This window comes from Eretmochelys imbricata, chromosome 1, assembly GCF_965152235.1.
Source record: "Eretmochelys imbricata isolate rEreImb1 chromosome 1, rEreImb1.hap1, whole genome shotgun sequence".
Lineage (NCBI taxonomy): Eukaryota > Metazoa > Chordata > Testudines > Cheloniidae > Eretmochelys > Eretmochelys imbricata.
Genome location: NC_135572.1, coordinates 311,412,631 through 311,428,790, shown reverse-complemented (window position 1 = coordinate 311,428,790; position 16,160 = coordinate 311,412,631). Strand labels below are relative to the sequence as shown.

The window sequence follows — 16,160 nt, the reverse complement described above, 5'->3', positions numbered from 1 at the left end:
GGGCCTGAGAGAGGAGACAAATAAGAGGCGGCATGACAGAATAATGCAAAATAAAGCAATGTGTAGAAAAAGTCAAATGAACAAACTTATTTATCCTTTCTCACAATATAAAAACATCCAATTTAATACAGCATCTTGCATGATCCCTCTGTCACTACAATCACCTCACTATTAATTCCTTCTCATAATACAAAGGTGCACACCCAATGTAAAAGAGAACTTCAAAAATTCATCCATAACCTGTGGAGCTCACTGCCACAATATATTACTGAGGCAAATAACTTATTAGAATTCATGTACGCTTTTTAATTCTAAGAATGTGATCTGTCACTACACTAGAGTAAAAATTTGTAACGCTCATCTCTTATTTTAACTATCTTAAAAGAGCATTGACTAAATAGCTACATGCTATTTGGGGTTGTAGACTAGACACTGTAGGCCAGATGTTCTGTAACTCCCAGCACCTGTGTGTAGCCCTGTATTTTGAGGCCATCATGTGGCCTGCCCACAATTCACTTAAGCTAAACTAGCCTCAGGGAGGCTCTAACATACACTTTGTTGCAATCGTCCCTTAGGAATTGTTCTGGCAGCCAAGAGTAGCCAGAGCCCAGCATACTCTGGCTTTTCCCCCACCATCCCCTGAGATACTCATCAGGGAACCCCCTAATACCCAGGGGGACTCCACCAACAATATTGCTCCTTCACGCCATGAGGCAATATAATAGGCTGCAACAGAATCCAGAATTTGTCCCTCTAGCTCCTCAGTTCCAGCAAATCCCATTATCTGTTGTAATGGAAAATTTCAAAATAAGTTATGTTGGACACTGTGTCCTACATGCTTTGCATCTGCCATCCGCCCTGTATTTGTATCAAACACAGATCTCTGCCTCTGTTCTTCTTGCCTATTGTTTAGCTATAATACATGTTCTGCTGCTCAACATTATGTTTCAATACTGTCACTCACAAACAAAGCTAGAAATTACTCCTAGCTCTTAGGTTTGTTTGTTTTTTATTAATTATCATTATTATTATGTATTATTTGTAGTGCAGCAGCTCCCACAGCCACGGTGCAAACATATACAAAGACAGAGCTGAACAGCAGGCAATCTTTTGAGATCTTTTTACATCCACATACTTGGGGTCCACAACCATATTCCAGTTTTCAGAAAACAATATGGAAGTACCTGTGATTAGGATGCCGTTAATACATTTTCTTATGACTTCTATAATAATAAACCCTATAACTCTAATTGGGTATGATGCTATACAGTCAAAAACACAAAACAAGGCTGCTGTCTCAGAGAGTTTATCATCTTAAATTGGACCAAAACCAAAACAAACAGGGTGTGGCTAGGATGGTGAGACACAAGAGGTCATTTATTGTGTCTGTACAGTGCCTAGTAAAATGGGGCCCAACCAGGTTGTGGCCTTCAGGTGCTACCACTATAGAAATGTTTAATAATATTATTAATAACAATAACAAGAGGAGGAGGAGGAAAATAGCATAACTGGTAGCACAGTTACTTATTGTGAGCAGGGACTAGAAGCTGTTGGAAAATTGGATTTCATGTTAGAGACTTTTAAAATATGTTTATGTAGCTGTAGATATGAAGGATTTCAGGCCTAGCAGAAGAAGTAAGTTTTTGAGAAGTGATCTGAACAAGGAAGGTTGTCACTTGGCACGCAAAACCTGCTTAAGGATATAGGGCCGCAAGGAAGAAGGGATGAAGATAGAGTGGAGAAACAAATTCAGAGAGTGGTTGGACACAATGTTTGGGGAGAAGAAAAGGAGTAGGCGGGGAGTAGCAGGGAATAAATCAGAGATAGGTGTGGAAGCAGTTGTGCAGAGCCTTGAAGTAGGGATAGTAGCTTAAGTTTAAAGCAATGGGATCTAGGACACAGCCCTGAGGAGCCCAACAAAGAGTGTGTGAAGGGAGAACTCTGAATTGAGAGAGACTGAAGGAAAAAAAGCAAAATCTCCAAAGCACAGGAAAGAAGTTGTTTACAAAAAGCAAGGTTCAACTGTAAGGAAAAGAGTAGAGAGAGAGCAAAGAGGAGAAGAGGCCTTTGGATTTAAGTCATTGATCTTAGAGCAGTACAAGTTTAATAAAGGGGTCAGTACCTGGATTATATCTTGAGTGAAACATTACTGTACAATATACTGTAATTTATAGCATTATGGTTTGAAAATATCTGCCTGAATTTGAAAAAACAAAATGTACATTCTAAGTTGTATTTATTGCAATTCAAATGCTCTAGCACAAAACTGTGTCCACCCCTTTGAAGATCTGGGCTGTATTAATAAATGTACAAATGTAATAACAGGACATTACCTATATATTATCATAGGCTCTTGTTTCAATATATTTCTTTGTTATCAGTAACCCATTTTACTGCAAACAAAGTAAAAGAAAGCGCCAGTCCAACAAGCACAGGTAAGTGTGTCAAGAACCTCAATAAACAACCTAATTACCATTCTAAATATGTTTGTTGCTTTTGTTTACAGGTAGTGGGACAAATAAAATACAACTTTTATATACACTGTCTTTCACACAAGCTGCACCTTGTGCCCCAGGATGTTTTTCAGAGTTAAATAATAAAATCATAATTTAGTTTTCATGTTCTCTGAGGCAGGGAGTGTCTTTTTGTTCTGTGTTTGTACCTGATTCAGTTGGGCTCCTGGCCCATGACTGGGGCTCATAGGTACTACAATAATAAATAACAATAATAAATAATGATAAGGTTAATTTTAAAAAAAATGAGCAGAAGGGGAGAAAAGTAAGAAGTAAATCAAAAATGAAAAGAGAGGTTTTCAGCTACATTTGAGAAGAGGAATTGTTGAGCTATGCCAGAAGATGAACAGGAGACACTGAATGTGGTTTAACTTTATTTCTAAATGTCAGGGAGTATTCAGCAGATAAAAGTGCACAGTTCAGGTAATTCCATAATCATTGACATATTCCTGGGGGAGGCCTTCCCCCTTTATCCATTCTGGTCCCAAGCCAAACTGCTGGTGGGACCTTGTCACCTCCACCCCTCAAATGAGGGTTCATGGGGGTCGATAAAGTGGGGGGAGGGGCTGGCTCCCTGCCATACAAGTCATAGGAGCCCTGACCTCCCCTTTTCCATTCCTTTAAATAATACCTCCTTTACCAGTCCATTTTTATCTGATCACCTATCCCTTCCCTATAGAGTACCTGTACTAGACATCTGTCCCACTCTTATATACATAGCTTAACCCCTGTTTCATGTTCACTTCAACTAAGTCCCCAACCCGTGGTGGGGAAAGTGACCCTCGCCCCACTACCCCTGGCCTCATCTTGGCCAATCTGGCGGTGAGGGAAAAAAATTCTTCCCAGTTCCAGAAAAGAATTACAAGCATAATGCTCACAGCTGATCATGGCAAAACTTGGTAGTCTCCTTTCTCTTCCTGAAAGGGATGGGTGAGCATACACATTATGACCTGGTCTGAAGCTGCTGCAACAAGTAACCCTCTGGCTATCTAACCCTTAAAGGGGCCACATACCTTCTCCTACAAGCCAGACAATGGCTACCACCGCTTAATGTATGGTTAGGTTATTCTATGAGGCAAAGAGTAATAGGCTGTTTTAGACAAGAGATCTGCAGAGGAGAAGCCTCTGATATCAGTGGTAGCAAGATTGTGTGGATGTATCAAGGAATCATGGAGCAGGTCCTCAAGGAATCAATTCTGAAGCACTTAGAGGAGAGGAAAGTGATCAGGAACAGTCAGCATGGATTCATCAAGGGCAAGTCATGCCTGACTAATCTAATTGCCTTCGATGACGAGATAACTGGCTCTGTGGATGAGAAGAAAATAGTGGACGTGTTGTTCCTTGACTTCAGCAAAGCTTTTGACACGGTCTCCCACAGTATTCTTGGCAGACAGTTAAAGCAGTATGGGCTGGATGAATGGACTATAAGGTAGATAGAAAGCTGGCTAGATTGTCGGGCTCAGTGGGTAGTGATCAATGGCTCCATGTCTAGTTGGCAGCCGGTATCAAGGGTCAGTCCTGGGGTCGGTTTTGTTCAAAAAATTGATACTGGATCCTAAAATGAAGGGACAGTCAAGTTACTTGTGGATGAGGTGATGTGGTCATGATTTGGGAAAAGTTCTGCATATGCTAAACACATCACAGAGAATAGGCATTCGAGAAGGACATAGATAACACAGTTGCTATAGTAAATAGGACAAAAAAAAGCATGAGCAAGGATTTCAGCAGCGGTGTCCAAAGATGCCAAAGTTATAGAGTGTGAAGATATAATGGAATGTAATGAAAAATATGGAGAGAGAAGAATTTGAGAAGAACTGACTTTGGGAACGTTCCTATTTCCCGAGAGAAAGACTTCTGTTTTCAAAATATCCCAAAGGGTAATTTTGGGCAATTGCTCTTCTTCCTTGAGTGTTCTCTCATATATGGAATTGATGGGATCTATTCTGTTACCCCTCCTGTCCAAAGTGTATTTGAGGCTGCTGGACAGGTACGTGAGAGGACATGTGATACTACATGGGCTCTAAGCCTCCATCACATCTGTACTGGTCTGGCGTAGTGGAATGAGTGACCCAGTGCCTATGTGTGGAGCTGGACAAAGGCTACTGTCTTTGGTGCAAAACAACAAAGAGTTTAATAATGCTGATTGGTGGAAGCAGTCAAAAAAGCCGAAGTATACTGTCTTTGCAGCCCAAACTGAGGGAGCACACCAGGCATCTGCATTACATATTTGTAATCCACATGATGCTTTAAATCATGGCATGCCCCTGGAAGCCAAGAGCACTTTTTTCCATCTTCACCTTGAAGCAAGGTTGTGAAGTCTCCTTTTGGATACAGACCTGATAACAGTTATCCATGCTTTCGTCAATTTGAGATCGGATTACTTTAATATGCTCCGCATGTATGGGATTGCACATTGAGACTAGGTTGTTCTATAAACTTATTAAAAATTAAAATTGTGCATGAAAGTTTTCAGCTTTTTATAATTTGTGAAGTTTGACATGTACTAAAAAATGAAATAATATATTTATCCTTCTAACGTATGACGGCCTAGATTTTCAGCTGGACCGCAGTCTGTTTTGGGCGGTGAAAATGTACACCCGTATTAAGTGTTAGTATAAATATTAGCAATTAGATGGCCAGCAGCCTACCAGTGAGATGGCTTACATGTGCACAAACATTTAGTGAGCTGTGTAACATAAATAGTTGGATCTACAATTCAGTGATGGCATAAAAATGCAGAGGCACATATTTGCACTCACTGTATTGCACCTAGAAAAAGAGTAGCCACTTTTAAGAATCTGGGCCTATAACATTAAAGTTACTCCATCAATAAAGCCCCACATCAAAGATTGATGGAACCCAAATTGTTTCTGCAGTCTTGGTATTGTGAGTAAAGCATCCTTACTAGCAAAATTACAGCTTGAGTTTTAGTGCTCTTGTAAAATATAGGCAACTCCCATGTTCTAAATTTATGAAAAATTATAAAACTGCACTGCAGAGGAGTCTGCATGTGCATATTTGGACACATATATTTTAAGCATATAATATACATAGTAAACTTAAAAGACAGCACATTCCTATGTAGAACTATTTAGTGAAAAACATGAAAACCTTGCCAAAATGCTGAGAATTCACAGCAGAAGTGGCAAAAAGTTTTCAGCAAAGCATCTACTTTGCTGAAAAGACCTAAAGACTCTGCAAAAAACCCCACAGTTTCCAACACATTTCCACAACACCATGCTATGAGGATCTGACACTCTTCTGTTTAAGGCAGCTGAAGTGACTATATTTCTGGAGCGATCTTTTAGTCAAGAGAAAGCAGAATGAATTGTGTATATGCAACAACTGGGGTTGGAGTAAAGAAAAAAAGAAATAGCAACTGCTGACCCTGGGTAAGACACAGAACATTTAAACAACTAAATAAGAAAAGTCAAAGGGCTGGAATGATTGCAAAGTACAAGAGCATGAGTCTAGAAAGATCAGAAAATTGATGAGTAGAGTAGTAGCATGTAAGAGGATGAAATGAAATATAAAGTAAAACAATGTAAGAATGGTAAGTAGGAGAATATAAAATTATAGGGAAACATTACATGTGATTAACAATATCAAGGTAGAGCAGGGACATATTTTAATGATCAAAATTTGATTATTTACTCTTTATTATTTACAGTGGGGTTCACAATGTGTTAAGAATGCACAAACTTTATGAAGGCACAGTGACTGCTCCAAAGATAGCATATTGTAACATGATCCAAAACATCAGTAAAAGTAGTAGACTTAAATGGTATGAACACACTAAGATGGGACACTGCACTCACTCGATTTGCCTGACACTTTCAAATGCTTGGCAGTGGGAGACAGAACCACTACAATTTCAAATGCTCACAGAAGATCCTGTATTTGAATACGATGAGATAAAAGGTCAACCACAAACTTTAAGATTCTATGAATTCTTCAGGCAGTACTCTTTCAATTTCAAACTAAAATCAACTACAAAGGGAAAAAATACAATAGTCTATTGTTGTAAAGTGTATTTGCCCATTATTTTCCAACCTTTTACTAGGCTAATGGATAAGAATGTGAAATGAAATTTTCAACAGGCATGAATATATTATGTTATTAAGTGAAACAGTTCTGATGAGTAGGATATCCTGAGATCTGCACTGCCTATACCTTCACTGGCTCAATGACATGTTTCTCACCTATTTAATAAAGCTTGACATATCTCTATTAATTGAAGTGTTTCCATAGTTTATTTCCTTATATTCTATATCAAGTTTCATACAGTGAATGAGAGACTTGCATCAGAGAGATCTCCTGAAACAGAGCAAGCCTCTAAAGTAAATGGAGATGGATCATCAGATGGGACAATGTAATGATATAAAAAATGGGAAGACGGGGGATTGGAATATTATGAAGTTAAAGAAACAAGGGAATGAAAGTGATTGAAACTGGAATGATAGGTAACCTACTGTAAGTAGTGTGAAAGCATAACAGTAGGGGACTGGAATAATCAGATATGGGAACGACCTAACAATGGAATGCTTTCAAACTGAAGCACCTCAAAAGTGAAATGATCTTAGAGAAGAATAATCACATTTGCCTCTGGGAATAAAATTTAAAGGTTAAAAAAAGTTTGAAAAACTAAAACTTTGAGGTTTATGCAGATGGAACTGCAAAAAGAAAAAATCCATTCTGGGCAAAAGTGGGAAAAGTAAAAGCAGTAGGGTGGGGATCGATGGCAGAATACAAAGGGGAAAGGTTGACTGAAACCGTGCATAGCTGAAACTCCTCCTCTTTCGTAGGGCAGAATTGGAGGAGGTAGAAAGCTGGCTGTATTGGGGGTATGCTCATATTTCTAATTTAACTCAGCTTCAATCCTTATTCTCTTCCATTACAGCAAATTTTCTTCCTCTTTCCTCACAGGACCCAAACATAGCCATCCCAGAAAAGAGATATAAAAAGGTTTGGGTGTATGCAAGTGTGTGCAAATAATTTAAATCCTAAAATGAAACAGGTACTAGATTAACGTTAAATGGGAATGATAGTGTACTGGACTGCCTATATGAATACACTTTTCAAGAACACCTGACTTTTGTTTTCCACTTGCTATTTTAAGATCAATGTCTGATTCAAATTCTAGAAAATCCTACTGATATTAGGCCCATTAGCTCCAAGAGTCTGGATTTGCTCTTAAGAAGTAGACTATTTTCATAAGTGAATTCAGACTGCTAATTCAATGGAATTGTTATCATCATTAGAATTTATACTCTCATTGTGCTTTAATGGAAGAGGTGAGAGAGGAAGTGATGACAACTCCCTCCCACAAAACCCCAAATGGTAGGATACTTACTTCCCCATCCTCATTTGTCAACTTTCTGCCTTATTCAACTGGCAGCAGAGGGAATTGTGGGAATGGCATAACCACTCATTATCCCCTATTCAGGAACTGCATTTTTTTTCAGTCTTTCAATTTTTCATAGAAACCTGGTAACTAATTTGTTTTTCTAAAACTGCTATGGACAACTTTACAACTTGAAATTTTCCTTCTTCTCTCAAATCTACACAGTTAAATGGAATGTCATTTGATATTCATTGTCAATATTTGATATGCAATGCCATTGGCTAACATAAGTACACATGGCCAACAGATATACAAAGATTTCTGGCATTAACTCCCAGTGAACCATATCGATGTACTGATACATAAAGTCACAGAGGTGTGGCAACCAACCCAATGGAAAGCCACAGGAACAGCCAGAGACCTGAGTTTGATTTCCAACTGCATTCTCATGCTCCTTGCTAGGCACTACGAAACAGGCAACACTAGCTCTTGTGGCGGTAGAGGAAGTTAGAGTATGAAGTTTGTTCAATAAAGATCCCTCTGATCGATTAAGGAGCTGTGTTCACTGGCTCCGAAGGAACTTTCAAGCCCATCCAAATTTAAATAGGAGGATGTTGGCCATGTTATAAAGGATGTAGTGACAAGTTAGGGGGAAACTGAGGATCTTGAGGGCTCTGACAATGATGTATAAGACCTCAACTTCTATGAGACAACAAAGGTACAAACGTTTCCACACTAATATTGAGAGTGGAGGGAATACGGAATATGCAGTGCTGTCAGCTCTCACAATTTCACCATAGCGCTTGAAATAAGTGGCATTTGTCTAAAAAGTTCCAACTCCTGAGTCGTGGTTTTTTCATGTGAATCTCAACATTCATTAAAAACAAGAAAAGCTTGGAACTGAGACTCAAGTATAACCTAAAGGCTCAAAAACCAAAGACAAATAAAAAGAACACTTAAAAAAAGAATCTGATGAGTCTTAAAATAATCTCATTAATTTTGGCTTGTCATAAGATTTTTGAAAGTGTGGGGCTGACAATACTAAATATGCAAACAATTAAATAATGAAAAGAATTAAACATGTATGTATTACATTATTTTGTTGTCTAGTTTGTGTGTTAGTTGATTAGAAATGATCCATGTTACTTTACCTTCTGGCAAATCTTAGATGCTGGAGGAAAATAATAACAATAAAATTATATTTGCACAAAAATCTGCACAGCCTATGTTTCATATTACACTCAGAAATACACTCAGCTTTACTAATATGAAAACACTGCTGTGGTGGATAGGCACATGACTTCTTCATGCTTCATAATCCACCTGGGGCATGAAAAGTAGCTACAGTGCCTGATTATTGCGTGTCCTATCCATTGTTATTACTTGGCTCATATATTATAAAAAGTTTTAAACATAACAGATTCCCTGAAATCCAAATAGTTTTAATTCCAGTTATTTGGGATTTTTATTGCACCTTAGCATATTTATCTACATGGTCTGAATCTCTTTGCACTTATATTTGCGAGCGTCAAGAACAGACTTCAGAAAAAGTGAATAAACTATTTGTGTGAAACATTTCACACAGCTGTAGTTTTGAGGCCCTGATGAGTGGATTCCATTGAAGCCAGTGGTGATCTGAGTGGGAACACTGTCCACCCATGTAGGATCAGGGCCACACAGTGAAATCCTCACCCATGGAATTCAATGGGAATTTTGCCAGTGACTTCAAGTGTGTTAGGGTTGCATCCTCAGTCTTTTCTGCTATGCAGTACAGTGATCGTGTGTCATATGCCAATAATTGTTTTTTAAATTGTGTTTAATAAAGTTGTGGCTAATACCTCTTCCGACTAAGTAGACTGGCCTGCTGTGTTTATCTGTCCTCCCACAGTGGCAATGGCAATATGTTTACAAATGTGAATTTTCTTTAACCATGGTAAGAAAACATTGCAGAGTTAGGCAGAAATTTTTGTATTTAAAAATCAATACAGAGTCAGAATAATAGCAAAGCTGGTGCTCTTTACATCAATATATTGGTCCATTTACAGAGACTTTCAAAAATGTTATGGGTACTTACTTTCTATGTAATTGTTATACACATAACTGCCTATTAGTTTAACTCCTGTTAAAAAAACTGGTAACTTCCTCCATCCATTTTCCCCCACTTCTATGCTTTTCTCTTTGAATAATATAAAATATATTTTTCTACAAACACATACAATGCATATACCACCACGACAGATAGTCTTGAACACAGGATATCAGTAAGTATTATAAACGGTACATCCAACAAAGACATACCATATATGGATGCTTTTATATCTATGTGATAAACTATAGAGCGATATGATACATATATCTATCAAAAACCCTTGACCACCGCATCTGCTCTCTGCCCACTAATCCACATCCTCCAGGCCTGAATCTAAAATTCAAACTGCTGAGCAAGTCCAAAAAGGTGTCATTCTTTTCTAAATAAATCAGCCACAGAAATATTTACTCTCCTCCCACCCCCACCGCCAAATTAAGCTGGCTGAAGGCCCAAGACAAGCAGAATTCAGTCCTGAGTCAGTGACAACTTTTTAATACATTAAAATGTCAAAAATGTAAAGTCTGTTTCCTTGCAGCCCTGCAAATCTGAAACTTGTTCATCATGGGCCTACAACCAGAGTAATTTCACATTTGGGAAGAGAAGGAAGAAACAATCATTTGGCATATTGATTTAGATAAAAAAGGTAATTACTGAAAGTATTGGAGGTGCTTGGAATGCTAGAACAGCACACACATATCCACGCTGAGTATTAAGAAAATATTTTATAGTATATAAAAGATTTATGGTAAGGTGGCACTGTTCACATGTAGTCCACTGGAGACTGGGTTTGAAGCTAAATTGTTCTAGAGCAAAATTGTTTGAAGCTAAATTGTTCTAGAGATTGGATTCAGTGCTGTTGAAATCTGGTAAACTGTTGTCAGGAGATATAGGCCCCATTTAGTGGAAATCTCGCAGATCAGATCAGCTGCTTTCATGGGATTTACATAATCTTTTACTGGACCACAATGAGAAACTATTGTGGTCATGCATCAAAACATTTCAGTTGCTGTAGGTAACTAAATAACCTTATCTCAGAATTTGCCATGTTTTAGATATTCTCTATGCTTAGGAAGCACAAGGAATCCTGCAAATACCGAAATTCTATCATCTTATTATCTAAGGCAAAATTGGAAAGTGTGATCTTCTAGTTTTGGATCGACTCAAAGTCAAAGTTGAAGGAGCAAGTTCAGATCAAAAGATCTGAATAATTTCTCCATTCCCTAATACTATACACATACATAATTACAAACTGCAAAGAATGCATTTGTTTGCCAATATGTGCATACCCAAAACACGCAAATATTGGCTGATGAACACACACCTGGCACTGTTTTATTGTGTTTATAACGTGGTTAATTTGGGCTATTAAAACAATTAATATGAATTTACAAAAACAAAGAGCTCCACTATAGTATATTTATTTGATACAACTACAGGATATAACACATAAACATATTTATAGTTGCAAATAATTGGATGCTCTTGGCAGTAAGATAGCAATTTCTATTTTCTCTAGTATCCAGCATTTTCCAATTAAAACACTAGCAAGCTGTATCAAATAAGCTGTGTATGAAGTGTGAGTTTTTAAATTTCCTTTAGTTTCCTCTCCTTCTCTTCTTTCAATGTCTTAATTCTTTCTCGTCTCTCCTGGATGTCTTGTCCTCCCTACTCTCTGTCCCCTGATTCTCTTAACTAATGCCTGCCCACCCTGCATCAACAGGAAGCATTGTTAATTGGATCAGCAAGGATGAGACACAGTGCCTGGAAGGTGTGTGACGGAAGTGGGGGTGGGGGAGGCAAGCGCGTGTGCTTGGTAAGGCAGAAGAAGGTCCCTTCTCCAAGGGTGGTCCACCTCCCATTGGATGGCTGGAAGGACCAGCTGGGCTGACTGGCTCTTGTGTTCCCTCCTCCCCCCTTGTCTATTTAAATTCTTCCTGGGCTTTTTGAGAGTCCCTTGGTCCATTAACTGCTGCCAAATAACTTTGTCCAGTGATGCCAGAAGAAAGGAGACACGTGGAGTTGAAACTGTGACAATGCTAATTGCTGGTGTCCCCAGTAGACAGAGTTCCATGTGGATAAAGACTAAAAGACCTGCTCCCAGAAATACACGGCACCCGGGATTTCGCTGGTAGACCCTTGTTCCTATAGGAGAAAGGGAGACCTGAAGTCTGAGCGGACTGGTTATATGGATTGGTTATTGGTTATATGGTGGGAGCCCTGTAAGACCATACTAGACCCAGTTAAATGCCTTGTATGTGGGTGGGGGTGGGCATATAGCACTCCTCCCCAGTATTAAATTACTAAAGTTGTGACCTGTTGCTTAAATCCATCCCTGTATCTGTTCATTCACCTGCATGCCCTGAACAATGAGGAGAAGCAGACTTTCAAAAGAGTCACTGTGGATAATCCTGATGCAACCAAATACTTCAGAGCTCAAGATTTGATCCTCTTATCTCTATTTGAAAAAATTAATGCATTTTGAGCAATTAGTGTTTATAATGATAATTCAAAATATTTGTTTCTTTTTTGCCTTTTATATAATCAAATTGAAGCTGCAGTATGCAATATTTTCACCATGACCATGTCTATACAACACACTCATATCCATACAAGCATAGACATGCACAGATACATGCGACTGTACACAATATACATAAACACAACTGCCAAATGGTTACAAACTAAATCTAATAGCAAGTGTCATTCTCTTCTGTAAAATAGCTATTTTTAACACATATGATCTAACTCCTGTTTGCTCTTTAAAGTTTTATTGTCTTGGCATTTTATACAGGAAGAGAGCATTAGCATACTCAGGAGAACTGCTAAAAGTAAAAGGCCTCAAGCTACCTACTGCATGGTTGATAGCATAAAGCATGGGATATAAAAACTTTTGTCTGATTGCTCAGTTTACTTGTTTTAGAGTAGTGTTACTCTCAAGAGCATAAATTCATGTTCTTCTTCTTCTAGTTTTATTACTTCTTTTCTATTATTTAATACATTTAAAGACACTTCTAAAAGACAATTTTTTCCATTTTGAAACAGTAATGGTTTGGAATCTGATAAAACACATTAACATTCACAGTGTTTTTTTCCCCTCTCAAAGTTGATGCAGTAAATGTGTAACAAAGTAATTGGATACATAATAAATAAACATTTCTACATGATTGTATGTAGATATCTATATCTATCAAAATAAAACCAAACAACCTCACCCCAGCAAATCTTTAATCTATTAAAGGTCAAATAACATAGTAGAAGAAAAACAGAGCTTAGTCTAAATTACTAATATAGCTAAACAGCACTATATTAGCGATTAAAACAAGTATGAAAATGTGAAAGAGAAAACAATGAAAAAAGGCAAATCAGGTCAGCTATTTTAAATACAGGAAGAACTGAAAACATAATTGTAAATATTCCAGTATGCATTTAAAAATATCATCCTATGGTGAACTTAAATCTAAGTCTATTTAGATATCATATTCCTAATTATTATATAAATAACCTGGGAAACCATACCTTCAAGGTACATGTTTTACTATTTAGTAAACAAAAACTGCTACATTTGACACCACTGATTAAGGCCAGGCATTTCTAAAGCTTCATACTCATTTCTGAAATCCACAATACATCAATTTTTAATACTTCCACTCTCTCAGCTCCATTAAAAAGATGGTAGGGGAAAGATTTTAGAGTAATTAATGATATAGTTAGCTGCTAAATATTAATAGGAATCGTAGTCTTGCATAAAATATAACATATAAACCTTGCCAATACAGACGCACCAGTAATTAAAGTTGAATATGTAATTACACTGATTTATAAGACACGCAAAAAGTTACACTTTACTAGGTTCTATGTAAACTGTAGGTAACAGTTAAACTTTGCATTTTACGGTTTATATACATGGGCAATATCTCCACTACAGTTCATAAATGGTTTAGAGACTTGTAGTGAAAATTACAACTAATTCCAACATGAAAATTCTTGCTGTACCTTACAGCCAGAGCTGCGACAATGACCACACACGATACAGATACATCTTTCCATAGAATCCAATATTATATGCTTGGTAGTGAGGAAAAAATGATACTGAATAATATTTATACAGAGGGGACCTAAAGCATGGTACCTATGCAGCAAATAGGCTTCCTATAAACAAATGGGTCTCAGGATCCATTTTAATGTTTAGTTTTCAAGTGTACGGTTTTAGCTTTTACTTACCTGTGCTTTTGAGTAACATGGAGTTTCAAAGAAATGCATAATTTTTTTCTAAAAACTCTGCTAACCACTCACTTACATGTGAGGCTGAGGAGAGCAGCCCGGACTGCTATTTCCATTACTGTCAATGTGATCCAGTGAACCATTGAGATCTTCATGGACTGCCTGCAGTAAGCCACTGGATGCGTTATTTATCAATCCTGGGTTACTAAGCAAAGGTAAACTACTCTCTGCCAGTGCAGCCTAGCAAAATAAATAAGATATAGAATTCTTAGCCCATTTATCTATAAAACAGTTTTCATATGTATATACATGTGTACACACATGCATACAGAACCTCATTTTGTACAGTGCAAATAATGATCAGAAGTTTTTTTCCATTCACAATTATTTTCACACGTTGGTTACAATGGTATCTACATTACCAGCTTACTATTTGTGTTAAATGTGTTGAACTATCAGATATGCTACAGCATGCACAGTGCATTCTGTCTTCAAACTATTTCTAACTTTGTATTATGCTAACCCTTGTACTCTTCCACACAATGCATGGTTCCTTTGTAATGCAGGCAGCTGCTATACTTCTAAAAATGACCAGAACTTAACTCAAAATAAAAAAGTCCTGACATTTGCCTCCTATGCATAAAAATTATATATTATAATTAAATTTTAAAGTTTTTGCCATGAGCACCATGTTCCCCAACACTATGATGTGAAATCATTTATGACAGCTTGGATAAATATTAATGCATATCCACATGCATTTGCAAAAGCTTCTATCAATCTAACATTTGCAGCAAAACTGAGTGTTCCAGATTTTGCCACAGGGTGTCCTTCTTGCCTCTTCACATCAAAAGTAGCATGAATTAGAACAGTACTTCTTGCCGTGCTAGGTAATACAACTTACTTGGATGATACGCCCAGCTTTAAGAATGACCACAATGCCCATATAAACACAAATGTGGATAGTTCACGCCACAATATAACAGCAAAGAAAGTATGTCCCACATAAGAACATAATGAATACGTGAAAGGAAAGAATAATTTAGGATTTTTACCTGCAAGCTTGCATTAAGAGCTGCTCCATAGCCTAAGCTGGTGGGTATGTTTTTCACTAATGTTGGGCTTCTGAAAATAAATGATTTTTCAAAGTTTAAAGAAAGGCAGGGATGCTGGGTGGATCAGTGGGTTAGTGCATTGGATTTTCAGCTCAGAAGAGCAGGGCTTCAAAATGAAATGAGCTGTGTGTGGGTGGGTTGGGGGTGGGGGGGCGCCTTCAGTGCTGGACTCAACTGTGCCTGGCTTTCAACCATTATTTGAGTTTTACACTTTCTGGGAGCCAAAAAAGTTTGCAACACTGACATGATATTGCTTTTTAAAAATGTATTCCATAAAATTACTTTAGGATGCCAGAGAATAATAAATTAACTGTTTGTTTTCAGAACACTATGAATTAAAAGAGAATAAATATCATCATAGAATCATAGAATCATAATGGATTGACTTATTTCTAGAATATATAACTAGCATATACTTAAATACTCTAGAAATATTATATGCTATGATGTCTAAATTTCTATTTCCAATAAATTTAAAGGTCTTGGATACACTGCCACCGGCTTGTCGAGGTCAGTTTGGTGGCTGTTTACAAACAGATGTGTGGTTAAAACATAATGCTTTCCTGCAAAGAAAAAATGTTTAGCTTTTCTCTATACACCTTTGGCATTCTGAATGGTTTTATCAAAACTAATTATGCACTCTAAAAGGAATAAAAAGCATCTACAGCTCCAGTCATACTGACATGGGATTAATCTGAAAGTAGGGCAATATGCACCTAAAAGGTCCTTCTGTGTAGGCTTCTCATGAATACTACCCTCATCAAGAAGGTATTTTTGAGGTCACTAGGGTAGGGTATGATACCTGTATGCCAAAATGACCTTGAACGACTCCCTACTTTGGTCAAAGGTTTACAGTAAAATTAAGCTCATATAAAGCA

General features: G+C 37.5%; 1 protein-coding gene across 22 annotated transcripts in view; it reads right to left on the bottom strand.

The window, feature by feature from the left end:
* Positions 1-16,160, bottom strand: part of FOXP2 (forkhead box P2) — a 240,421-nt gene that overhangs the window by 18,568 nt on the left and 205,693 nt on the right. For 21 of the 22 annotated variants that reach the window (XM_077807820.1, XM_077807822.1, XM_077807799.1 and 18 more), the window contains 2 exons: positions 15,223-15,292; positions 14,244-14,407 (listed from right to left, as the gene is read on the bottom strand). In XM_077807820.1, the coding sequence (XP_077663946.1) occupies positions 14,244-14,407; positions 15,223-15,292 (234 nt within the window). Of the gene's footprint in view, positions 1-14,243; positions 14,408-15,222; positions 15,337-16,160 lie in introns of all 22 variants that reach the window. The other variant, XM_077807815.1, reaches the window with a different exon arrangement.